The 27975-nt window shown below is 34.7% G+C and overlaps 1 protein-coding gene across 1 annotated transcript in view; it reads right to left on the reverse strand.

The window, feature by feature from the left end:
- Positions 1–27975, reverse strand: part of SYNE1 (spectrin repeat containing nuclear envelope protein 1) — a 417051-nt gene that overhangs the window by 298068 nt on the left and 91008 nt on the right. Inside the window, exons 4-11 of the mRNA XM_033094253.1 lie at positions 27539–27634; positions 21618–21701; positions 15228–15248; positions 14680–14772; positions 13599–13777; positions 9246–9442; positions 6560–6669; positions 552–659 (exon numbers count right to left, since the gene is read on the reverse strand). Coding sequence (XP_032950144.1) covers positions 552–659; positions 6560–6669; positions 9246–9442; positions 13599–13777; positions 14680–14772; positions 15228–15248; positions 21618–21701; positions 27539–27634 — 888 coding nt within the window. The remainder of the gene's footprint in view (positions 1–551; positions 660–6559; positions 6670–9245; positions 9443–13598; positions 13778–14679; positions 14773–15227; positions 15249–21617; positions 21702–27538; positions 27635–27975) is intronic.

The raw sequence follows: 27975 nt of genomic DNA on the forward strand, positions 1-27975 counted from the left end.
TCCATTTAATAACAGTTTAATGAGACTGGGGAAATCAACAACAAAACAACCCTGGCCTCAACTTGAATGCAATAGCGTTGAACTAGGTAGGTCACAGGAGAAACTGATCCCATTAATGGGCCCACTCCAAATATTCATAATGCAATCCTTTATTAAATTCAACTTATTCTATAGTAATTTTTAATTTGGCACTGAAGTCATTTTTTTGGTGGATTTTTTTTTTTTATTGTTACGTGACATCTACAAAATCATGAGTTCTACAAAAACAATAACTAGATGTTTGTGTTCTGGGTCTTTCATAAGACTGAATTCTGGAAATCATGAAGCCTCGGAGCTCTATTTACAGAATGGACATATGCGATTTAAAACTACTTATTTACATAGAAACACAATTACAAAATTACACGCAAACTTAAGATAATACATATGATTTCTTTAAAGACTTTTTTTCATTAGTATCATTTGAAAGATGAAACATAGATTGAATTACATACAAGAATCTTATTCATGAAAGCCTTTTGAAAAACTGAAATTTCTTTTCCATACATTACCTGATATTTATCCTGCAAATTTGATTCCATCATCTGTGCCCTTGTCAAGTCTCTTTCAAATTGTTCTATCCAAACTTTCATTTCCTTCAAAATTAGCCTGTTTTCTCTCTAGAAAGCAGCAGATGTTACAATTTTATTAGTAACTGTGCATTTATTTAATTACTGATTAATACCTGACTGATCCTGGAATAGACTTAATATTTAATAGGTGTCAATTGTCTCTGAAAAATTTTCTCTCTCTCTATTCTCACCCCTTTTGGAGAGCTGAAAACAAGTTAATTCTATAAAAAATACTGTAATTGTCTCTGAATACTGAAATTAGCTTTATTTTTTTTCCTCAAGAAACACTAATTTAATTAAGAAAATGTCTGCAAGACAGGAATGTCCTAAGTACAAAAAACAAAACAAAACAAAACAAAAACATGTACTCCGAGCCATAGCTGGAATGGGAGTAGTGACATAATCCAATGCTATTGGTTACCCAGAGGACTATTCCAGATGAGATTAATTCTGACCAAATTCAAGGAGCTACAGTCACAGTAATATTGGACTACTTGTGTATATTATTGAAAAATACTATTCAGTGTTACTAGCTCCATGTGAACAGAAAACACAATTATCTGTTCAATTGGTATTTCGAGACTCTGGCAACGTGGCACCTATAAGGTAGTTACTAAATTATATGCTAAATGAATGTATCCAGGTCACCACTCTCATCTCAGAAATAAAAAAATAAATTAAAAAAATAAATTAAAAAAAAGCAGATTTACATTCTGTTTCCACAAATAATAACAAAAGCAATCCTACCATCGAATTAGTGAAAATGTCCTAATTTTTCATCAAGATTCCTTGTCTGGTAGGAATGCCAAATTAATCATACATATATTTAACATGATCTTTTGGCACTTATAAATAGCTTTCAACTACAGCAGCTCACTTGGTGATTACAGCCATGACAGAGACAAAATCGTCTCTGTTGACAGGTGAAGTGGCAGAGTAGAAAGAGTGTTTGCTATACAGGCAGGCAAAACTTGTCACAAATTCTGGTTCTAGCATGTATTAGCTCTGGGACCTTGGGCACATCTTTTTTTGTGTGTTTTGTTTTTAACCTCTCTACTGTTATACCATCATCTGAGGAGTCATCACATACCCTTTCCATGGTTTGGGGGGGCAACAAAGATAATCTGTGTAACACACCTAGTACAGACATTGGCACACAATACTATCATGTTTCCAGGCCCTCTCCCACTTTGCAGTTCTGCAAAGCCAACCCCCTTCTGCCTGGAATATTTTCCCCTGGATAACGCACCCCTCAGAGCTCAGCTCAGACACAACCTTCTCTGACCCAGAAGTTTTTTCTAACCCAGAAGTCTATACCAGTGGTTCTCAAACTTTAGTGTGCACGGGAATCACCTGGAGAGCTTGTGAAAAACACAGATTGCTAGAGCCCACCCTCCAACTTTCTGGCTCAGCCAACCTAGGATGGAGGTTGAGAATTTGTATTTCTAACAAGTGTTCAGGTGACTCTGATGTTGCGGTCTAGGGACCACCTTTTGAGAACACTTCTCTATGCTCTTGTAACAACCGGAGCTCCAAATGCACTATATTGTATCATCCACTACACTGTCTCTTCCCCTCTCCCCCATATAAAAACCCTTTAGGTATCTTTTTTACTCCAGCCTAACACAGTGTCTGGCACCCAGTGTCACTCAATATATAATTGTGTAACAAATGATTGATTGGTAACACAGTTAATTAAAGAAAGAAATGGAACGGAGCCCAAGATTCCAAAGCTTCAGCTCTTCCCATGATGGCTCTTCTGAATGAACAGTGACCATGAGCAAGCCACAGACCTTATTATCAGTTCACTTTCATGCCCATAAAAGCACGAATGACATGGTCTTATGAGCTCAGAGGAACGAAATGCTCTTGGTCTACCTGAAATAAAATTTGGTATTTCATATGAAATTAGTGACTTCTGACTATGAAATTAGTTACTTCTGACTTTTTTATTGCAATATTGGCATAAAGCTTATAGTGTTGATAGATCCTTCACTCAGGCCTGACAGAATAGAAAGAAAGATGGGAAAACTGAAGTACAGGATAACTTGGATATGGGAAAGAATTCATAATCATTAATTCCACAAATATTTTTGAGTATTTACCACATGTCATAAACTTTACTAAACCATGTGACCCAATATTAAGCAGAAAGATGTGATTAAACTCAGGATGATAAATTAACTGAATACTTACTTTTTTTCAATTAATGACTTCCTGCTTAACTATTTAAAATGTAAAAATATATCTCTAATTTTAGTTTTATTTTCAATGTCATGTACAAAACACACACACACACACACACACACACACACACACACACACACAAAACCCAACAGTCATTGCAAATTCTCCTTTATTAGTGCTATTAAATGTTATTAGAGAGAAATTAATTGATGTCTTCTTATAATTAAAGATTAGTGAGGAAGCCCATAAGAGTGACTTAGACTCTAAGTAACATTTAATAACACATAAGTTATTTGTTCTAATAGAAAAGAAAAGGAAATAACAAAATTAAAGTATTAAAAATGTGTGTATTAAGGCAAATACATGCAAAGGAATGGCTAACAAGCTACGGAATGTAGGATGTTTGAAAGGGGTAACTAATTCAAGGTTACTTAAATCTTACCTTAAGATTTTGGATAGAATATGCAAAATGTGGGAAATCTGGAAATATTTCCTAACAATATGAAAAGATAACGCATAGAAAAATAATTTAAATCAGGGACAAAAATTTTATTGGGAACAAGAAAAAAAAACAATGGAGAAGCATCTGTCTATAAATAAATAGACAATAATTTTAAGGCTACTGCCATTTTAAGATGTTTTCATAACTTTTGAAAGTATCAAAATGTTTGAATCCAAAGAGGCAATGTAATATTTTGGCATTTGATGTTTTTATTTTAACTTATAATAATGGTATGTGGCAATATATATGTCTTACAAGTGTTTTGAAATAGTAAACATTTTAAAAGAATAATGTAACGAAGAGGTATATGGATTCATATTTTTCTCTATAAATACACTTATAATATGCATTTCTATATGCTCATAGCAATTAAGACTGCACTGTGCTTCTGAAAGCAGTCAGTAATATTTGTTGCAATGGGAGAAAGAAAGAGTGAGCTTAATAACTGAATGCTTAATGGAGGAGGGAGATGGGTCAACAGATCTATTTTATTTTTTACTACTGAGTGCTGATTATCCAAGGAATACCTTTAGGGAAAAAGGTTTCTTTATCTGTTTTATTGGTTGAAGTAAGAAAGGCATAGTATGTTTATTTCGAATAAGAAATTTAGATTTAAAATGGTATGTATAAAATATCTAATTTAAATAAATTCATAAAGAGGACATAGAAATCAAATGCACCAAAAAATGGAAGCCTGGTAGATATGTGGATGCCAGTATTTTAAAAAATGAATTAAAAGAACTAATAGACAAATATGAGTAAACAAATACTGACTAATGGCACCAATAGCCCCTATGCACAGTTTAAAAAAAATCTTAATATGCATAGTTTAAAAAAATCTTAAAGATTCATTAGACAGCATTAAGGTGGCCATTTAGCTGCATTAAACAAACATAAGCCCTACATCACAAAAAATATAGTTTTTTTCTTATACAAAATGTCATTTTAGATGGTTATGTCCTATATTATAAATGTCACGTTAAAAAAGTGCAAAGCTTATAATGCATTTTCCTCAAAATTAATTTTTGAAATCATATGCCATTCACTTTTTAGGGATGGGATAGAGGGGATTTTTAAAAGAACAATAAGAGTTTATTTTCTAGATGAGATTAATCTCTTCACGATAAAGCCTCTTTAGTAAAGTACATTAGCTAGCTTATATCAGGAGTATTTCTGTTTCAAATCTCTAAGGGTTTTTGCATTAAATTCTCACTTGTGAGCATTAATGAAATCATCCCCTTTTGTTTCTCAGACTTTTTCCACCACAGAATGTACTCATCTGGAGAGATGATTAATGTCAGAGAAATTAAAATTGTGCAAACTCAGAAATGCGATCAGAAATAAATCCAATTGGGTACTATAAAGACATCACATATGAAAATCAGATGTGACATCACATATGAAAATCAGATGCTGCTTTTCTCTATGCTGCCTTAAGTCTAATATGCTTTCTTTAGAGTTTCTTCTTCGCACAGCCACATCCATGCCTGATTACACTTGCAAAACCCAGAAATCCCCTAAATGGCTTTAAAGCATGTGCTTCCATCTGTGCTAGGATTTGCACAGAGAGTCTGTACTTTTGCCTTCTGCAGTGCTTTTTACAAATGTTTACTTTGCTGTCTGTAGATAAGTTACTCAGGTGCTCAGTGTTTGTGCCTAAATCCTGGCAAGGAACAAAAAAGCCTTCCTGAAATTACAGTTTTTAAGAAACTAGTACAGTTCTATCAAATGCTAGATTAGCTTCATTCAAGCAACCTAGGAAACACCAGTTGTTGTTTTGCTGAATTCTTTTATGAAGTCACTGATTTCTATTAGTGCAATGCTTTTTCCTATTTGAAACATTTGGGCTTGTTCCCCTGACCTTTTACTTCCTGAAATCTGTTTCTCAGTTTATTTAGAAAATACATTTTAAAAATTTCTGTTTTTCTTGTTGCTCTTCATTATAATCTCAAACTATTCTAAAAAATTCTTGGTGTGACCTAAGCAACGAAGACAGAGAGATTATTTTTAACACACTTTGAAAATTCCATTTATTACCTTCCCTGATGTCACTTTGTCTTATAATTGATTATAACATCAGCAGGAAATCCATCTTTCTATGTAATAAACAAATGCTACTTTTAACAAATTATCACTTTGTCTTATAATTGATTATAACATCAGCAGGAAATCCATCTTTCTATGTAATAAACAAATGCTACTTTTAACAAATTAGGAGAATGGTGCTAGTCATTGCTGTTAAAGACAGGGAAAATGGGCATTCTGGTGCGCTGGTTAGAATATAAAATGGGACAAACTCTCCTACAGGGTATGTAAAAAATCATTTCAAAAAGCATTAAAAATCTGTATGTTCTTTAGCCTAGGAAATACATTCCTAAGAAAGAATTGTAAAACAATGCCTTATTACAAAATTGTTCATAGAAGCATTGTTTATAATAGCAAAAAATCAAAAATTTTCAACAATTAGATAAGTAAATTACTGTACATCTGTATGATGACCTGGAAAGAATGACATGGAAGAAGTTTTGTATAATGTTATGGAAAAAGAAAATTATAAATTGTATATACACTATGATTCTACTTTTGTTAAAACACATGTATCTACATGTTCACAGAAAAATGTTGGGAACTCACACCAACATATATTTTTCTAGGATAGGTTCTCTCTCAAGGGTCGAATACAGCTAATTTTCTTTTCCTTTTTTTCCTAAGTTTTGTTTTTCTTTATTTATGACAATGAACAATGCCATTTGAGCAGTATGAAAAATGTAAATGTTATTTAAACTATCAAAGGCTTAAAAATGTAATCACAGTGAATAATTAGAACTTTTACAAGATTGCCTTACTTCCATATGTTTGCCGTGAAAAGCAACTTACATAACAAAATCAAATAGTCAAAATTAGATTTCATCAGATTTAGCAGAATAAGGGGCTCCAGACTAGATGTGCAAATGATGTAATGGATATAAAAAGATCTAAAATGGGGTTTCCCAACACTGTTATCTTTCCTCAATTTTAATCCATCAGTGTTATATATATCCAGCATTTATCAGTAGTAATGTTTTCTATGTCATATCCAACATACAAATCAGAGAAGTCTTTTCCTCTGTTCACCTCCCCAGTTGGTAATACCTACTTTTTAGTCAGTTGCTCTCATATTAAAGTGCATTGCAGTTTAATTTTTTGAAAACAGCATGCTTAAAAATTGGTCACTATCATTGAGAGCACTATCAATACTTGAAGAAAAGCAAATACTTACGTCATTCTCTTGCCCATCAGGGCCTGTATTGTGTACGTCAGGGTATTGTTTCAGAAACTGGGCGACATAGGTCATAATAGACTTCTCATCTGGCTTATCCACATCAACATCTGGAACAGCAAAACCAAACGTGAACAAATCAATTAGCATTAATTAGATTATAATAATACAAGCTTTGAAATCTAGCAAATATACCAAAAGACACTGTCCTAAATGTAGAAGAAAAATGGAACTACTATATAGAGATTTTGGGGGTGGGGTGGAGAAACAAATGTAATCTGGACGATAGAAGGTGGACATTTTATGATTCATCAAGATGACACATTTTAACTAAGAGCTTTGAGGAAAGTAGTACGGGTTTCATTTAAATCTCCAGATTAATTGATCAGAAATCTAAGATATTATATGATTATGCAGACACTCTGTCTAGTTAATAAAATACAAATAATACGTAAATTCCAGAATTGGGTATTTAAAACACAGTATTTAACATAGTATAAAACACAGTATAAAACATAGTATTTAAAACACAGGTGTGGAACTGCATGACAAGTGTCTACATAGCTTGTACAACTACACATGGTCAAACATGGATACCCCCAAACCAGCACAAATTTTGCTTTAGCAAAGAGGAAGATGCCTTATATTCAATTCCTTAGAAAGCCTCTGTATTGTGGAGCATTCTCTCTAAATTGCTGCATTTTGTGCGATGAAGTACTTTGTCAAGGAGACACAGAGTCTGAAAACATTTCAATCATTGTCATTTGAAGTTTATAGACGGTTACCTAATAAAACCACTAAAAAATTAGGCAAAGATATTTATAAAACTTTAATAATTAAACACGGGGTAAGACTACATAAATAAAAAGTATTGAATTCTGTAAAAAAGACTTTGAAATATCCCTTTTAAAGGCAATGAAAAAAGCAATTACATTTTGGAGATTACCAATATAAAATACGTACCTACAGTGCAAAAAATAAAACAAAACAAACAAAAAAATCTAAATAAAAATATACAATCTGCCCTAATATTTTGTAATGTTCCTTGTGCTTTGAGATATAATTTCTAAGGACGACTGATACAGGAAATAAAAAGTGCCGCAACTCAAAAAAACACAAAAGGAAGAAAAGATAACGAATTCTGGAATTTGTTAGATGACTCACAGATGATTTTGGAAATGACAGACTGTTGACATGGAAGATGCCTGTGAAGAATGAGTGAAACTTTATGAAACGTGAAAAGTGGAAAGAAAAGCAACATTTAATACCTGATTGAACATAGGACATGCTTTGAAGCACACATGTAACTAAATCATAAAATAATTATAATAGACATTGGTTTATTTAATCTGTATCCCTAAAAGTTTATACACTAAATTTGACTAAATCACTTTTTGATAGGGAAGTTTTCATTAGGAAAATCAAGGATCACCTTATATCCGGGATAGCCTTGGATTTGGGCAATCTCACTTTCTGATACTCAAAGAAAATAGTAAGATCTTCTAGTGTAGTGGATATGAAAGAACCATTTATACTCTCCTCTCATCCCACTCTAGCAAAAAGTCCATCTCTGCTGCATCCTCTGAAGTTGAGGGCTGACTGGGACATGTGCGTGGCTTTCCACTTGAGCTGAGTAAGTGTGATGGATACTATTGGGTCTTTTTGTGCAGAAACAAGGTGGAAAGCCTTGGCTATCCCACTGAATCTGGGAGCCCTAAGCAGGTTCCTAAAATTGCTAGGGATCACCAGGCTGCTCCCCTATCTCAGAAGAGACTAATGAGGGTCCACCTGTAACTTGTCTTGGAAACACAAGTGTCTCCACCTAGACACTGTTTTAGAGCTAGAAATGTTCATTCTGAAATATAATTCATTTACATGGCATTTACACTTCTGTAGTCACCAACAAACATTTCCATAACTGCCAAATAAATTATCTGTGACATCTGGAAAATTCACTTTGACCCTTTCATTTCCAAATAATGACTTAGTTTCATAAAGTTTATTAAAGACATCAATATTGTCCTTTGAAGGCTGAAAGAGTTAACTCCATACCCAGAAAATCTTAAAATTCAGTCTTACAGTGGAATGGAAACTATGAGTCAATCATTTGTGTAGTTTTCTTGATTGACACCAAAACACTGGATGATCATCATCATTTGTAAGAATTTAATGACTGACATTTTAAAGATGTGATCTGACATTATTACCAATAATCTTTTATTTCTTCCCTGTTACATAAAGAGAGTAATTCCTTTATCCCCTGCCCAAACACACACCTCTAAATCTTTCATTCCACCCACATGTATAGTGAGTAAGTACAGTTCACCTCGCTGAACCACCGATGTCCAAGTGCTGTTCAGAGCAATAGAGCTATATTTTACTCCTGAATACAGAGGCAAATATTTTTCCAAAAGAAAATCAGTGCAGGAAGATATTATTTTTTTGTGTGCTTCTCTCAAGTGTTCTGGCCTGTAATAGAGTTTTGAAAGTCATCCGCAATTTCTGGGTGTAAGACATACAAACCTACTTGGTGTGAGACCTATAAACATACTGGGTGTGAGACCTATAAACCTACAGGGTATAAGACATAGAAACCTACTGGGTGAAAGACATATAATCCTACTGGGTGTAAGATATATAAACCTACTGGGTGTAAGACATATAAACCAACAGTTACTCAACATACCTTCGGGATCTAGTAATCTGGGGATCCCCAGTTCTGTCTCAGCAATAGTGAAAGCTTCTTCCAGGTTTTCTCGGTTGGATCTCCCTTTCACCCTCTCCAAATCCACTAGCTCTGGTCGGATAGCATGGATGACTGAGTGAAAGGCAACCCCACTTCTCCAACTCCGCCCAAAATCTTTCACTTCTATTCCAGTCTGCCTTCATGTGAAAAAAGATAAAATCATGTCACATTCCAAAGAGATGATAGGTGTTTTCCTCAAAGCCTCACGCAGAGTCCAATCCTTTCCCACAAGGAATGAAGTGCAGTTAGCTATATCACTTAACCAGTTTTGAGAACATTTAAACAAAACAATATTTTTAGACGGTAAGAAGATAAGATGTAGAAATTCTGGTTCCATACTTAAAGTTTTTTATATTAAAATTTTCAGTAATTGATATATTCAATTTAAAGCACATTTTAAAAGGAAATCAATTCTGAGAAAGTTGTCTGGCCAAATTTTTAAAAAAAGAAAAATTAGAAAAACACTAAAAATGATAATAATTCATCATTATATATTTTTTGATAAAATACCAAACATATTGTTAATGATAATGATGAGTAAGCTGTGTTATACACACAGAGGTTATAATGGACATAATAGATAATAAACATTGTCTACTGTGTCTGACTTATATCAAATGCATTAAAATGAACAAACGCAGATGAATGTTGGTCATATCTGCACATCAGTCACAAAGGAGCCAAATGACTCCAGTTACCCCACAGATCAAATTGTTTTTTAAACTCTTTTTTTTTTAATTGTCTTGAGGGTATTGCATTGGCGGCAAGTATTTGTTTTTTGGTGGGGGGTTCGATTAATTTAAAGCCAGTTACAATAATTAAAGTGATTCAAGTTAGTAGTAATAGTTTATTGTTGAAAACAGAAGTGAGGCAACTCACACGAGTAATTTTTTTCTACATGTAGCTTGTCGACTGTAAAGATAGTTCCAAAAAAAGTAAAGATACCTTTGAGCAACGGCACATCCCTTAAGTCTAGAGCCTTTAAAGGTGATCCATTAATTAGGTAACACTCAATGGATAAAATATTCTGGTAGTTTCTTTTTAAAAAATCAGTCTCATTATAGCAGAAATAACATCACTCAATTCTTTTTGTTTCCCCTATATTCTCAAAATTTCCATGAACTGTAAGATACAATATATCTGAATGATAAACTGATTAATATAGAAAGTTGGTAAGTGCCCTTAAATTTTATCTCAGTAAACAAGATTCACTTTAAGTTGTTTTACCAATGTACATTCGGTTTGCATAAAATACATTGTCCTAAAAAGACCATCCTTGGATCTAATCACTGGCTTCATAAATAAATATTGAAAAAACAATTGTGTAATACTTTAGTATTTGTAAAGTAACCTTGAGTATCTTTTATTAGCTCTTTTAGAGTTCCTGTCTTTGGTAGTACAAATATACATTTTTTCAGCCAACATCTGACATACTGGCTAATATCCATCCAGTTTGAGCAGTATGTTCCTGTTATGTGTTCATTTGTACATTCGCTTCTGGCTTTATCTTACTTTTCTACCTAAATTTCTTTTTTGCCCACATTTCCTCATTATAACTATTTTTGTATTCACAGTCTCTTAAGCTACCTCAAATTATTTTTTAACAAAATAAGGTGGGATGTAAATAAACAATTAGCTAATAAATATTCATCATGTAATTCACATTTTCTGATTTTTCTTGAACTTATTTATTGTTTTAGACATTTTCAAAAATAAATATATAAACTTTTTTCCTATATACTTACTATGTTGGAATAATTTAAAACATCAGTACATTTTCTTCTTCTGTATTCGTTGAATACACACAAACACACACACACACACACACACACACACACACACGTGCGTGCACGTGTGCTCCTACACTGTTTTGTTTTAGATCAAAGTACTGGTGATAGTCCTAAAAAGTTTTAATTCTAATCCAAACCTCTCATTTAAGAATCTTTGATACAAAATCAAAGAAACTTAGACACATCACTTAAAGAAGTGAAGAAGTATGTTCTGTTTATAGACATTTCTGCCCTCTGCTACAAACTAACTTTAACTTATTTTAAAGGGACCTGAGGTACATATCTTCATTTGTTTGGTTATCTTGTTAATTTTTATCCTAAAATACAATTGTTCTTCTCAGCCATTTTTTTTGAAAATAAGGTATGCAAATGTCAGATATGCTGTAATGAATGCTTTTATTTTTGAGACTACATACTGATAGAAGAAATTGGTTTAAAAAAAAAAGAAAAGAAAAGAAAAGAAAAGAAAACGAGAGAAAGAGGGGGAACATAACGATCCTGTATTGCTGAAGCTATTTTTGGAATTATTTCTCAAATATTTAGAAATTTTATACGAAAACAGTGAATACACTCTGACAATTTGTCTGATGTTTACTGGATGTTTTATCCTTTCTCACCATCTTCAGGCTTTCCAAACTGATAAACCTTCAGACTACAGACTCTCACAGATTATCATTTTAGAACACGGCATATACTAAAATGGGTACAGATTCTCAAATCTTGTATCCATGTCAAGTAAGAAATTGCCTGAAAAATGCAGACTGGGATAGTGTAAAAAGTAGCTTTTAGAAAAATTATCAATAATTCAGTAGCATAATGGTGTCATATGTTCATTACAGAACTTTCATGGCAGAAAACAGTCATCTCCCCAAATCTCTACAATTTATGCAGCTAATGTATCTCACTGATATGCTGATGGGTCGAGTACTCTTGAGTCCATGAATCTGGACATTTATACAGATAAGTAACGTACAACTTCCGCTGATGTCACAAATATACAAGTTGTAGAAATGACTTTAATTATCATTAGACCCCTGCACATCTTTGAAACCTCTCACACCATGTGTGAAACAAAACTAATGCAGGATAACTCCCACAGCATTAAATCGGAATTTTACTTCAAGATATTATGATATTACATGAAAATCAATTTATTTTCGGTCAATGTAATGTGTGAAGCAATGGACAAGAAAATATTACTTTACTGGAAAGTTTTCCTGTGCTCGCCTCATGATAAATGTCATAGTGCATGTCACCTGTCTCCTCCTACCCAGCATGTTTCTTGCCCAGTTAAACTGCAAAAGAGACTAGTAGCACCCACTGTAGGTGGAATGCAAACAGCATACCAGCAATGTAGGAGGAGCTGGTCATTTAATTTTGATTACAGTTTCTGAAGAGCCAAAAGCTTTGCTTTCAGAAATATTTTTGAGTGCAACTTGTATCAAAAAAATATACCCCAAATTAGAAAACCACCCCCACGCTATAAAAATTAAAACTATCTACATTAGTAACATTAATTCCATCTTCTTTATGTTTACTTTTTTCTCTCCTTATTTTTGCTCCTCAAACACTTTAAAAATAGAACTCCCCATGCTCAGCGTCTCAATATTTTATAATGGTAAGTACTTGTTTACAACTATTTTCCAGAAGTAGAGAATAAGAGTCATATTATATGTAGGCATACAAAAAAAAATTGAAAGTGAATGACTTACAGGTCATTTAGAAAAATAATTGAAAAGCATACTTTCTATGTGAAGAGATCTTACCACTGACCACATCTTGCCACAAAATACTGGTACGATCAATTTAAAACTCTTGAAATTGCTATGAAAAGATAGTTTTTGAAAGTAGTACTTTTCTATCCACCATTATCACATAAATGTACCCAAATATAAATTTATTATACCTATTAATGTAATTGAAGGAAACAAAACTAGGAGCAAATTATCTGTTCATAAAGCTGGAGCTGACAAAGGAATCTACATTCCAGATAAAAGATAAAAACAAAGGAAAAATTTTTAAAAACTAAAATTGCTAGAAAGTCTCAGGGAACAAAAACAAATGTAATTACTATTTCCAAATGTGGACCCTAGTTCACACTATCATTAAATAGAACTAAATAGTCTTATGAAGAAAATTGTAAGTTTAAACCTCAGATTTATCTGTGTAGGTGATTTAACAGGAGCGAAAGTCCAAACAATGACTTAAACCAGAATTAGCCCTCATGCAGCTCATCAAAGTACAGGGATTAAACACCTGAGTTACACAGGCCCAATGATATGCATGAAGAAGAAACTGGTTTCATGGCAGCGTTTTCCTAGAGCCTTAGTAAAGATTTGTGTTTATCTTTTAATTCAAGGAAAGAGTGAAACACAACCCAAAGCAAAGCCATTCATGCAAATGTCTCCTCACGTTTTGCAGCCAACGGAGGACGCACTCAGTCATAAACTGATGACTCAAATTATTCAAAGGTTTCAAATGCAAGCAAATTCTTGGTACTTACTTGGCTGCGGTGTACTGAACCCACTTTAACAAAGTCTTCTTAGCATTTCCTTGGATCTTGGTGGCCACCTTCCGTTTACTGGGGGGGCTGGCGGTCTCCGAGCTGACCGTGCTGTCCACAGAGGACGCGCTGCTGGACAAGGGCTGCAGCTGGGGCAAGTTGCTTGTCAGCTCCTCAATCTGTGTGTCAACGGTCAGCACAAAGGTAAGAATCATCTTTGTTCTTCTTCTTTCAGATGTTCCACTTTTCCAACTAAAAATGGTTTATCTTCACAGCCTTAACACCACTGACAAGATGTCAGCTTTTAAGGGGCAGGATTTAGTCTTAACTCTGCTTTGTACTCCCTGCTGCATCTAAAACTGTACCTTATGCGTAGTAGTAAACACTCCTTAAATACATGCACGGATTAATAAATAAAGCCTAATGGTTATCCAAACTCATAGAAAGTACAACACCAAAAGTGAAGCCTAATGTAAACTGTGGACTTTGAGTGAGGATGAAGTGTCACTGTAGGTTCATTAATCGGAACAAATAAACCACTCTGATGGGTTATGGGGGAGGCTATGCATATGTGGGTGCTGGGGGTACATGGGAAATCTCTGTACCTGCCAGTTAATTTTGCTGTGAACATACAACTGCTCTAAAAAATGCAGTGTTTTAAAACAAATGAGCAAACAAGAACAACAGAAAAACCCTAATGTCCAGAACCACTATTCTGAATGGAACAGCAACTTAATTTCTCCCCTTAGTATCTAGCAGGAGCGTGGAACTGCTCCCCTCCAGAGAACAAAGAAAAATTTTCTCAACTTCTGATACCAACGTTTCATCTTCACTGTGTCCTGCCCATTTTGCAGACTGGGTACTTTTGCCAGAGTTGTTCGGGGAGTTCTATCTATAACACCTTTACGGGGGAGAAGAGGAAATTCTGCTACCAAAAGACGATGGATGTGTGAAGGTCACATTTCTGCCAGCTCAAAGATCAACCCCACCGGTATGACAAGTGACAGCATCATTAAAATGTCCACCCACTCCCTCCCTCCATTACATTATATCAACTGAAAAGGGAGCTGTAACACAATACCTGGAAATATAGAATAATGGTCCACATCAGTCCGAGAACAATTGAGGGTCGGCCATCAGCTATATCAGTGGAGTTAATGTTGACTAATTTAATCTGTTTAAAAAAAAAAAAACTGTGGTAGTAATATACTAGAAAATTATAACCCACTTAATTATGGAATAATGAGTACTTTATTAGACATCAACAAACTTGGTCACACTTGTACAGTGGTAGGATAAGCCATAAAAACAAACAAGCACATGGTTTCAGTGGAAAGTTTAGGAGTGTTCATTAGGTGCACACAATAAAAATAACTATAAAATGAATTTCAGAAACATGTTTAAAGTTGAAAAAAAAACATGACATCATGCAAAGAATTACCAACAAAATGTCATACAGAAACAAAAAAGAGTTATTCCTTGCATTCAGAAAGTCACTGCAACTTAAGAGAAACTGTGAATAGTTTAAGAAGATGCACTTACTTTGAAGTTTGTTACCAAATAGAATGAAACTTATGCTCTCTTCTACCTATAAAAGTCAGGAGTTAAAATTTCTAAATTTATACTAACCGGTGATCCTCTGTACATGGACTGACATGAAAAACAAAGGGAGAAGATGATATACATACATAAATAATCTTTCAACATCAGCGTTATTTGTTCAAAGTGAATAAAAATGTTGGTAGTAAATTTAGAGCATCATTTGGGGAATACATTTTAAAGACAAAGGAAAGCCAAGAAATAGTAAAGAAAAAGAGACTGTTAAGATTCAGGTCCCTACTTTTGGGCACTGATAATTATAAAGTATTCAGGACAGATGTTAATCTATCTACAGTTGTTCTCAATGATTCACTTCAATGCCTTCCCAACTATTGACAAAGGTATTTCCAAAGTCCAAATAAGATGGATTTTATCTCAGTCAATCTCTATAGAATTAACAACTGCTCATCATTGTCATAATCCCTTAATACAAAAAAAGTAGTAAGGTCCTCCTTAAACTTCTAGCTCAATAATTCTCGGCCATGACTTCATGAGGTGTGTTATTAATAATAATAATAAAGGTCAGCAGTTTGTCAATGGTTTACTTTAAAAAAAATTTATCAGATGCAAAATCATCCCACAAATACTTTATGCTAGAGTAATTCATTTAAATTTCCTAGTTATGTATCAATAAGGGCAGTGTAAAAGCTAGCACAAAAATCATTGGAAATAATTCGAGGTCATCTATGGGATTTTGTCTCACTGGTAATGTTCATTCATTATGTTCAGAGACAGAAAAAAATTGAGAACTGTCATAGATTATAAGTTTATGTGTCTACTTGTTTTAAACCTAGCATAGTGTAAGACATAATACATGTTTGTGAAAAATAAAGAACATCAAATTTCTTTAACCTGTTATGACAGAATCTATTGCAATCTTTTTTTTTTTTTTTTTGGAAAGCTTATAAGAGTTTATTTGAGCCAAAGTGACGACAATTGCTGGGAAGCAAAATCTCAATGGGTTGAAAAAATGCTCCTACAATCTTTATAATCATTTTGATTACTCTCTTTTAAAACTTCTCCAGAATTTTCTCCATATCCATTTTAGAATCCATAGATCATAAATTTTTAATATATCCTAATAACCATAAGATTACAGTTGGCCCTCTGTATCCTCAGGTTCCAACTGCAGACCAAAAATACTCTAAAAAAAGTTACGTTGTTGCCAACGTGTACTATGCAGCTAGGCCTCGGACGGTTGTGTTTGCACTGAACATGTACAGACTTTTTTTCTTGTAATTACTCCCTAAACAATACAGTGCAACAACTATATACTTAGTATTTACACTGTATTAGGCATTTTAAGTAGCCTAGAGATGATTTAAAGTATGTTGGAGGATGTGAAGAGGTTATATGTAAATACAGCGCCATTTTATATAAGGGACTTGAGCAGCCTTGGATTTTGGTATCTGCAGGGTCTTGGAACCAATCCCCCATAGATACGGAGGGAGACTTGCATTTTACGGAGGACACATTATTTCCCTTTCCTTGTATATCATTCTTTTAAAAAATGCGGTTGAATATAAGTTGAATTTCCCACCCCAGCCCAGCTCTAATTGTACTATGAAGTTAACATATCCAACTTATTATAGACCCTAATGATCTTTTGCACAACTTGGGAAGAAAAATGTTTTCCATAATTATTTTCTCTCCTAAAAACTGCATGTTCTACAGTGGATTTGTGGAGCACAGGTTTTCTTTGTTTGTGTTTTTGGTTTTTGTTCGTTTGTCTGTCTGTCTGTTTGTTTAAATCTTCTTTCCCTTACAAAATCCTACCAAACCGATAATAAGTTGTTAATAGGCCAGAGGGGCAATAAAGAGTTGTCCAAAGAGACTGAAAATTTCCAGAAGCCAAAAAGAGGATGGAATCACATTGATGGATAAAATCAGAGCAGAAGGGTATTGGACCACTGGTCCTCAAAGTGAGCTCCTTGGAGCAATAGCGAGCATCTCACCTGGGACCTTGTTAGGGATGAAGAATGCGAGACCACCCCAGACCTGCTGACCCAGGAATTAAGGGAGTGCAGCCCAAGAATCTATTTTAACAAGACCTCTAGGTGATTTTGATGCATATAGTGTTTCAGAATCCTGGATTAGACAGTGGTACTTGGTTCACGTTATCTGGAAAATTTTGATTTTGCAAGCCAGAGGCCTACATGAACTGAACTGCGTGTCCCCAAAATTTACATGTTGAAGCACTGACCCACAATGTGACTTTATTTGGAGGTCGGGCCTCGAGGTTAAATGAGGTTGTAAGGGTGGGGCCCTGATCCAATAGGACTGGTGCCCTTATATGAAGAGAAAGAGACACAGGAGCTGTCTCTCTCCACACACACACAGGAAAGTCCTATGAAGACCTAGAGAGAAAGTGGCTGTCTGTAAGCCAGGAAGACAGGAAGCAATCAACCCTGCTGGCACTTTGATCTTGGATTTCCAGCCTCTAGAACCACGAGAAAATAAATTCCTGTTGTTTAAGCCACCTATTCTGTGGTATTCTATTATGGTAACCATAGCAGACTAATACAAGGCCCACAGATGTTTCAAAAAAATATTCAAATTATTTGGGAATACATTTTTTTAAATGCAATTAAAAACTCCAGATTACCAGTTTTTCTTGATAAATTGGAAAATCTAACGAATAGAGGCATCACCACTTTATACTAGTTGTTTTCTCTGATGGCATGTCAAGTGAACCATTCTAAACAGTAATACCGGTAGCCGACTCACTGAATTATCTAATAAATAACTCATATATATTAAATAAATAGATTTTAATAATAATCAGGATTACTGGCTTTCTTGTTCAGTAGGAAAACCTGGGATCGCTGTGCTGGCATTTCATTGGGGTAACTCTATTTGGAACAAGATGAGTATTTGCTTCCTTCTTCAAGACAGGCCTGCACTGCTCAATCCTCCTCTTACAATAGTAAGTCTCTCACTCACTTCATCTTTTAGATCACCTTTCTGGAACTCATAGGAATCTAAATTTATGTCCTTTGTCTGCACTATGGCAAGTTTTAGAAAAGATGGACAGGGAGGCGTCTTGTATTACTGTTTGGAAGGATCCACCTGATTCCACATTGGAGAGAAAAACTTGTGGATGTGGTGATGGATCTATTCATTAGAGTCACACATACATAAATCTTATTAGATACTAATATGTGCTTTTTTCAATAGCCCCGTAAACAAGTGGAAAATAAACACAATGCTAGCTAGTTTTCTCTAGTAAAACTTGAGTGAGGAGTGCCTTCATTATTCCTTAAATCAAGCAAGAATCCAAGGACTAAATACATTTTAATTATCTAAAGAAGAAATCAAACTGGAGGACAAGTAAGTACAAAGATCAAAGACAGGTTCTTGATCCTATGTTTGAGAATAAGTTAAATTGTAAAGAAGAAAAATAAACAGTAAGAGGGAGGGCAACAAAAAGCCTTCAAAAACACATATATTCCCATAGTCAATTATTTTGTGAGCTTATGGAGAAAGAAATGCAAGAAAGAGTAGTCCCAAACTACGTATTTCAGGTAGATTTTTTTTTTTAATAATTAAAAGAGATTAGGGATTTGTGGGTAGACAGAAGGGAAATGCTTTGGATTTTGTTCTGAGATTCAAATGCATTACCTTCTGCCCTTAGTCAATATAATATTTAAAATCTGAACTCTCTACCTTATAAAAAATATTACTTAGGATTGTTCTGTGAAAATGGACCTTATGCAAACAAGTCTTCTGTGAAAACAGATCCTCTTTACAAAGAATACCTTTCAGAGATTAGGTTATTCATTTTTTTCTCCAATCAATTAATAAGGGGAATTTTATTTTTATGTTCTAGAGAACTGACTGAACTTTATACAGATTCACTCTACTACCAAGTGAATTTATCAAGATGTAAATTATTTAAAAGCTAGACTCTGTAAGTTTTCTTTAGTTCTGTATTTTCCAGAGTTTCTGTCTTATACTCAGTATTTAATTATGCAATTGTGAAGTACATGAATTAATTTAGTGCATATAAACAAAGAAAGAAATAACTGATAATTTATTTTCCAGAAATATCTGGATATCCATTTATAAAGCTGGTTTTGGTACTGCAAAACACATGCTTTCTGAATTCTGACAAATTAGAAAAGGTCAAATCTAAAAGGATTGGTATAACCATTTTGGAGGGAAATATGTCAAAACCTAACCTAACAAAACTACATACACATTTACTTTTTTGACCCAGCAATCACACCTCTAGGAATTTATCCAGAAAATGCCCTTCCAATAATATGAAAGTAGGTATGCAGTTATTAATTCCATCATTGTTTCTATTTGAATAATATTAGAAACAACCTAAATGCTCATTCACAAGAGAATGGTTAAATAAACTGACACATCCAGACAATAGAATGCTAGGCAGCTGTGAAGATGAATGAGGAAGAGCTCCAGGAACTGATTTGGTTGATTTCCAGGATATGTTAAGTGAAAAAAGCAAAGTGCAAGAGTGTATCTATAGTTGTTAACCCTTCATGTAAGAAAGAGGTGGTATATGAAAATACATCTGCTCATCTGTGCAAAAGAAATGAGAAACTAAGAGACTGGTTACCTAGAAATATGAAAGGGAGTGAAAGAGAAGGAAATGGTAATGGAGTAGCAAGAATGAGGGAGGAATGGCACTTCTCCAACTTTTATTCTTAGAATCACAGGAATGCCTCATTTCCCCCCAAAAAAGTAGTCAATTAGAAGGTGTGTGTGTGTGTGGGGGGGTTACCCAAAAGGAATATAACTCTGTTACCTAACTCTATTTCAAATTAATAACATAATCACATTAAAAGGGATGGGAAGAACAGAAGTAACGTAAATACATTTGGAAAACAGTCTTTTGGCTGGATATTATAATGCTAAACACCAAAAGAATTGCACATAAATACTATTCTCCAGTTAGCAAATCTGTTTCTCATAGGGGTATGGGTTATCAATTCCAAAACTATTTTATGTGCACACTAGAGCTAAAAAGCAATTGACTGTAGTGTAGATTAAAGCCAGGTTTTCATTGTAAGACAGAAAGAAACAAACAAACATGGAGAGCTAGAATAGCCTTGTGGTGTTAGACTGAAATCAGAAGCATCAGCTTGAACCAATGGCTTATACACACATGTATAGGAGAAGCTATGCGGGGGAGGGCGTAGCGGGAAGAGAGAGAGAGAGAGGCCCCTAGGTTTGTAAACATATTTTCTACATCTGTCTGTTGAGAGGGCTTAGGAGCAATGAAACCTCAGTAATAATGGACACACATAGCATCCAAATATTGGTTTCTAAATGCCATTTGCTAATAAAACGAACAAAGCCTTCTTAGAGAAGTGGTTGATTCCAGGACTGGGGCAGAGAAAATACAAGATGAGCAGGGGCCAGCCTGAAGAAAATTTTAATGGCCAAAACTGGAACCATTTGAACAACAATGTAAAAATAATAATAATAATAATAATAATAATAATAATAATAATAATAATATACTTATAGAATAAAATAAATATTCATGAGTCTATGCTGAAATAAATAATTGAAAAAATAAATAAATGGGGGGAGAGAAAGGACACCTTTTCTTAGAACAATTCCCATTAATGCATGTAGAAGGAATGAGGGAAATACAAAATCGCCATTAGGCAAACAGCACAGAAACAATTACTGAAGGGAATCAATGCTAAAATCAGCGAACAAAATTTGAGAAGAAACCGAATATTAGCAGGATCTCAGTTATGTCCCCTAAGTTATTTCCCAATTATAAAGCAAAAATAATAATTTTACCATAAAAAACACAGTGGATGAGCTTACCAAGTGACCAAAATGAACACCAGCAGTAAGACGTGTCAGGATCCTACATGCAAAATAGGATGCACTGAAAAGAATACACCATTTCCTTCGATTCTTACCACATATGCATAACCTCAACATAATCATTAGAAAGCATCATACAAACCCAAACCGAGAGGCATTCTCCAAAATAACTGGCCAGCAGTTACCAGAAGTGCCAAAGTTAGGAAAGAAGGAAGACAGTGAAAGAGCTACAACGAGCAAATAAAAGTTGTGTTACTCATTGTATCCTGGAACAGAAAGAAGACACTGAATGGAAATGGATGAGAGGAGACTAATGTCTGTTCTTTGGTTTATAGTATCATATCAATTTTAATTTCCCAAGTTGGAGAATTGTACATACATACAGGTACTGTTTCTAAGTTCTTAACATTAGAGGAAGCTGGGAACTACGGACTTGAAGCCTCTGTCCCCCTTTTTGCCACTTTTCTGTAAATTTATAATTATTTCACAATAGCATTGCAAGTGCATGCTGTATAAATTACAGGCAGAGTTTTGACTCCACAGTCAATACTGACAATGTCAGTATGCCCACAACCCCTTCTGATAGTTTTTCAGTGTGGTTGCCCTTACCTTTCTTCCTTCAAGGAACTTGAGTGCCGTGCCGATGTTGGCCACAGCGTGGATTCGCTTCAGATGCCGTCCTTGTTCACAGGGCTACAGACGGACCATAGGAATAGACCCAAACACACACGTCAGAACGGGAGTTATACAATCTATTAGTGTGTTAAAATATACCTGAAGGATATTCAGGAACAACCGGCATTACTCAATGTCTACAAAGGTTAGCAGATACACAAAGGAGCATCACCCACACAGCACCTTGAAAACGTACTAATTTACTCAATAAAAGGCATCCATGCTCAGCTTATCTGTTGATGCTTTAGCCTTTCAGGTTTCTGCATGTCTTAGAGCACAAATTCAACAAATTCCTGTGTTGTCTATTGAGACTCTCACTCCTGTAAGTGAGGAAGTATTTATATGAAAAATACTCCTGCTGCATGTGCGAGGGCAGAGTTGGTATGGGAAATCTGTACTTTTCTCTTAATTTTGTTGTAAATGTAAAACTGCTCTAAATAAATGAAGTCTTAAAAACAGTACGCTTGGTCACTCACCATTCGTTTTTTCAGTTATACTAACATGAAAGGTTATTGACAATATTAGTAACATTTCTCGGTTCATATGACCAAAAATAAATGGAGCATATGAGCCAAAGTTAAAAAGTAGGACTGCGAGAATCAAAATGTTATTCGCGTAATAGTATGTTCTGGTTACCTATGTTTGCATTACTAAAATTTATGACGTGCTTTCTGTGTGCCATGTAGAATGTTAATTGTAAAACTTAAAATAATTTCAATGAAGTAGATGGCGTTAGCCTCCTTTACATCTACAGGACTCAGATGGATACTTGAGGTGAAATAATTTCTCCACAGTCACATAACTAGTAAAATGCTCTCTTCTCTGTGACACCAGGACTAGTTAATCTCCCATTAAAGCTCATAATCAAGTATCTTTTACTTTCCAGTTAATTGTGTGCCAGGTAATAATCTGTATGATATGATTTGAAACATATATTTAAACAGAAAATGGATTTCTAATGTTTTTGATTTTTATCATTACTTGGGAACATGTTATACATGACATAGTACCATCATTGGTCCATGTATGGCTCACTTACTTATTTAGTTAAGTACCTATCTTAATGCAAAAAACACCTATGAACCTGCCAACTAAAACAAAGGTAGGACCCGGAAATTAAATATGAAGGCCGTACCCCTCAATACCACCACCATTCATTCATCCATCTGTCTTCCTATATCCATGGCAACCATCATACTAAATCGAATTCAATGCTTTCCTCTTTATATGAATTCATTTTATGAATATGCATTCTTAAAATAATATTTATTTTAGTTTTTAACTTTATATAAAGGATATCACCGTATTAATCTTTTGAGGCTTAAATTTCCACATAATATTTTATTCCTAAGATCCATCCTCATTTTTGTCTGTCAGTGTATTTCATTCCTTTTGACAGCTATATTATGTGCCATTTATCTTCTCTCCTTTTGATGTGAATCTGGGTCACTTTCAGATTACGTCTATTGTGACCTGTGCTGCTAGATCATTATTCAACATCCCACCTTTAGGACAAGCATAAAGAGTTTCTCCTGGATGCATACCTAAGAATAGAATTGCTGTATCAGAGTCAATGTGACTTTTGAACTTCAAAGTAATGCCAAACTCTCCCAAAGTGTTTGCACTACTTTTCACTCTTGTCAGCAATACAAATATAATCCTATGGATGCATAGCCTGTCCAACATTTGATTTTGACGGATATTAATTTTTTTTTTCAACTGAATGTCTGTAACACGGTCTTTCATTGTGGTCTTCATTGGTGTTTCATTTGATCAATAACGACGTAAACAGCTCTTCCTTCTTTCTTTAGTAATGCTTCCTGTTGCCTTTTTGCATCGCTTGCCCAAGTTTCCCTTTGGGCGGTTTGTCCTCATTATTTTAAAGATATACTTTATATATTCTTGATATAATCTTTTCTTAATTCTTTCACAACATATATTGTGAATATCTTTGACCAATTTTTAATTTCTTTAGTCACACTCTTGGAAGGTTTTAATTTAAAAACATTTCTAAGGTTAATATTAGTCAAATATAGCAATATTTTATAGTCGATATTTTGTGCCTTACTATTTTTCCCTATCCTGATATCTTAGAGCTATTTACCTATATTTTCCTCTAAGAGTTTAAAGTGTTTTTGCCATCAGGTCTTACTCCACTTTTTTTTTTTTTTTGTATAGGCCATGAGATAAGGATCCAAGGTCATCTTTTTCTATTAGGATAAACTATTTTTCTGTTCCACTTATTGAATACTCTCTTTTTGCCCCTGTCAGAACTGATATCCGCTAAAGTTCCATTTCACGTGTTCGTCTGTTTCTAGACTTTACTGGATTGGTACCCACCGCTATACCAATACCACACTGTCTTAAGTGACATAGTCTCATTATAAGACCTGATATCTAGTAGGGAAAATATCTTCTCTCTGCCTTTCTTCTTTGGATTTATCCTGGCTAAGTAAGCAAGTTATAAACACCTATTGTATCGTCCCGTCTCATAACTGCATCCATTTTACACAACTTAACCTGCCTTAACGAATACAATGATCCTTTCTACTAGGCTACTAGCTCTTTGAGGGTACTGATCATAACTCACGCGTCTTTGTTTTCCATAGAGGGGATAAGGTAGTGCCTTATCCATAACAGAACTCCACAAACATTAGATGGATAGGTAGTCACTTATATGATGCCAAACCCATTTGCAGAGTTGAGTTCTACTCTAAATATGTGATTACTAATAAAGACACCTGGTGAACTTGCAGGGGTCTTTGATGATCCGATTTCCTAAGAGGGCCCACTGTGCACTTTTAAGTGGACTGTTAGGCTCCTCTTGAATGAAAAGTGTTAGAGTTTTAAAAATACTGTACAGAAGTTTTACAAAATGGATGAGAAATAAGTAGCTCTGCATTTCTTAAATTCTATTTATATTACTTCTATTACTTCTAATTTTTCAATAGTAATTCTTCATTCTTACCAAATGTTAAGTGTAAAAATAAATTTAGTGTCCCTATGTTTATGTGTCATTAAAAACATACAAGCACTCGTTGATTTGAAGAGTAAATGTTCTGCAAATAATAATCAAGGGATGTAGAGAAATTCAAGAATAATCATTTTAAAATTCCCTAGGACGTTAAATAAAAACATAGACAAGAGGGTGACAAAATCTTAGACAAGAGGGTGACAAGAGGGTATCACTGTATTAATCTTTTGAGACTTAAGTTTCCTGTACAGCATACTGGACCAAGTATTAAAGGGACCAAGGATATTGAGGTTCCGCCCTTACCCTGAGTTGCTGGCGCCCAAGGGAATGCTAAGCCATTTGGAAACATTTCCTAGAAGGTCATGGTCAGAGCCAGAGTCCTGGGCTATACGAACTGTGATGTAAGTATAATAGTCTTAATCGAGTTCTACCTGAGATAATTATAAATTTCCTGAACAGTATTAATGGTCCTGTCGAAAATACTCTTGCCCACATTTTCCCTTTGAAAGCTCTAAAAGCCTAGGATACTCATTCCTCTAAATGATACTTTTCATCTTAACGTGGTCCTGAACCATAATGTATACATGTTCAAAATTTAAATAAAGAGTCCCAAGGCTTACTTATAATTTCAGAGTAATTCATTTATGTAACTCAGGATCTCGAAGGGCTCAATATGAATAAATAATAACAGTGAAATCGGAAACTGTACTTCTATGTCTGTTTCCCTACCTGTTAAATGAGAACGCTGAGATTATTCCTGAAATTAATCCTAGCTTTAAGATCCTATAATTCGAACTACATGTATGTCTGAATGAGTAGGGCATTTATACAGAAGTGGAATTCTTATACCAAAATATAAACTTTTTCTAGAATCATTTAGCTTGGCACTTAAATGCCCACGGAGGTGTCTGTAGGCTGTTGGCCAAGTACAATGGCAGAATTATATTGACACAGAATAATACACTTCTTAAATACACCCATTTGAATTGTAATGGAGGCTCCTTCCGCCTTCTAGGAAATAGCTTAATTCAGGAGGACAAATGAAGATGACTGGTTATATCAGGCAATCAAGGGAGTAGATACTTCAGTTCAATGACTCCTATATCCTACTGCTAATCAAGTTTATTTAGTTCATGTACATGTCTGAATATTCCACATTGGCTGTTCACATGTATCTTGTTTGATTTCACCAAAGCAGAGCTTGAGACAAGGACTTGAGTGTGTGTAGTTTACGGGGGAGATGACCCCAGGTAGCAGAAATGAGAATGCGTGGACAGCGAAACAGGGGAGGGGGAAAAGCCAATAAAGGGTGCACTATTCAGGCTCTCCACTGCGGGCAACTGGGGCTCCATCCCCCTGAGAAGCCCACAAGGCTCTCTATGAGATGTATAAAATACATCTCAGAATTGACCCTCCTACAAATGACAGACTAGAACATTGTTGATGGACTCCCATCTCCACTGGTTGGGTGTCCAAGGGGACTATTACCTCACCTACATTTGAGGGCTGCCTTGTGAAATGTGTGGCTTTGATAAGCCCTGAGGGCAGAATCCCACAGATACGCTCCCAGTGTTAGAGTTGAATACAGAGGTGATGTCCACCACTGCCATGGCTGAAATCAGACATGAGCTGAAATGACATCTGGGGCACAGAAAGCATCTGTTACAATATTAACCAGATTAGACAAACGACTTACGCAAAATTATTATCAGTTCGTATTTTTCAACAAACAACCCTTTTACAAAAGTTATTTTTAGGGCTCCCTACACAAAATTAACTGAAATTAAGGTTCAGGCAAAACCACTTAAAAAAATAAGTTATTCAAGTAATAATGATTGTATAACTCTTGTCAAGATGAAATAAAGAAGAAAATAAGTACTCCCAATTTTGGACCCTATGTCTAGTGTGTTAGACAACATTCTGAAGACTATTTCCTGAGCTCCATTTATTATTGAAGTTCAATATCTTTTTCTTAATTTTAAAAAATTTTGTTATATTTACAGGGGTGACATTGGTAAATAAAATTACGTAGGTTTCAAGTGTACAATTGTATAATACATCATCTATGTATTGCATGTGTGTTCGCCACCCAAAGTCAATTCTCTTTCCATCACTGTATATTGAGCTCCCTTTACCGTCTTCTACCACCTGCTCCCCCTTACCCTCTGGTAACCACTGATTCTGCTAAATACCATTTATAAATAGTTTATGTTTGCACACTACTGACTTCTCTACCACTCTGAAATTAAAAAAAAAAAAATAGTAATCCATAAAAAATAAATATTTTATCATTTGGATAATGTAGAAAAACATTTTTTATAGCTCACTGTCAATGTTGTTTTTTACTCTGCTGGTTCCGCTGCACATAAAAACAAATGATTCTGAACATGCTGTTCCTGTTACAAATGACTGATGATGGAGGATGTCCCCAAGCGTACAAAAAAAAAATGCCATGTTCATTTCAAGCTTAATTTTCAACAAACAACTATATAAATACGCAGGTATGAATGAACAATCCTTTCCAAATGGAAAGCAAACACTTAATGCCAGGTAGATGTTAGTTTTAGCTAAGCTTCCTGGACACCCTACACGTGCATTATTTACCATGATGATTACCAACGAAGTTCTTAGCTTACTTCTAAGGTTGTAAGCTACTACTACACACAGTGTTTTCAATCTACTGAAGGTGTGCAGGAACAAGACAGGAAACGTATTCCTTGCTCCCAGAAGTGACCCACAATCTAGTGTTTCCTGTGTTTTCCTGACTACAAAAGGGAAGAACTTTCGCCTGTATGGGCAGAGTCCTTTATGTTCCTAACTCCACAACTGCTAATTCCAAATGGGAACAATTTGACAAGTCTGGTCCCAGAAACATTCTTACCAGTTTCTGCCCAGATAGGACCTCTAAGAGAGCAAGCAGCTTCACGCCATCTTTCATGTCTTCAAAAAGATCTTCTACCACCATTGGGGGTTTCCGCTATAAAATAAAATAAAAATAAATTAATTAATAAATGCAAAAACTGCTTCTCTCTGTCGTACCTCTGCTATTCATTGTGAAATTTGTGGGAGAAATTTCTAAAATACCTCAATGATTTATTTTGGATATGATTGGCAATTACCTGTTGATAGCTGTAAGGGGAAAAACAATCCTTTGGAGATAAATGTAACATTCAAAAACCTCAGGAGACCTGACAGGTAGGCTTTCATAAATACATATTATCAGCATCTTTCTAGAAAGGGATTGTTGACAAGGGTGGGATGGTGTGAGATAGGCAAAAAAAGAGGGCACTATCAATGTAAAAGATAAGAGAGACAAAA

Source organism: Rhinolophus ferrumequinum, chromosome 3 (assembly GCF_004115265.2).
Source record: "Rhinolophus ferrumequinum isolate MPI-CBG mRhiFer1 chromosome 3, mRhiFer1_v1.p, whole genome shotgun sequence".
Taxonomy (NCBI): Eukaryota; Metazoa; Chordata; class Mammalia; order Chiroptera; family Rhinolophidae; genus Rhinolophus; species Rhinolophus ferrumequinum.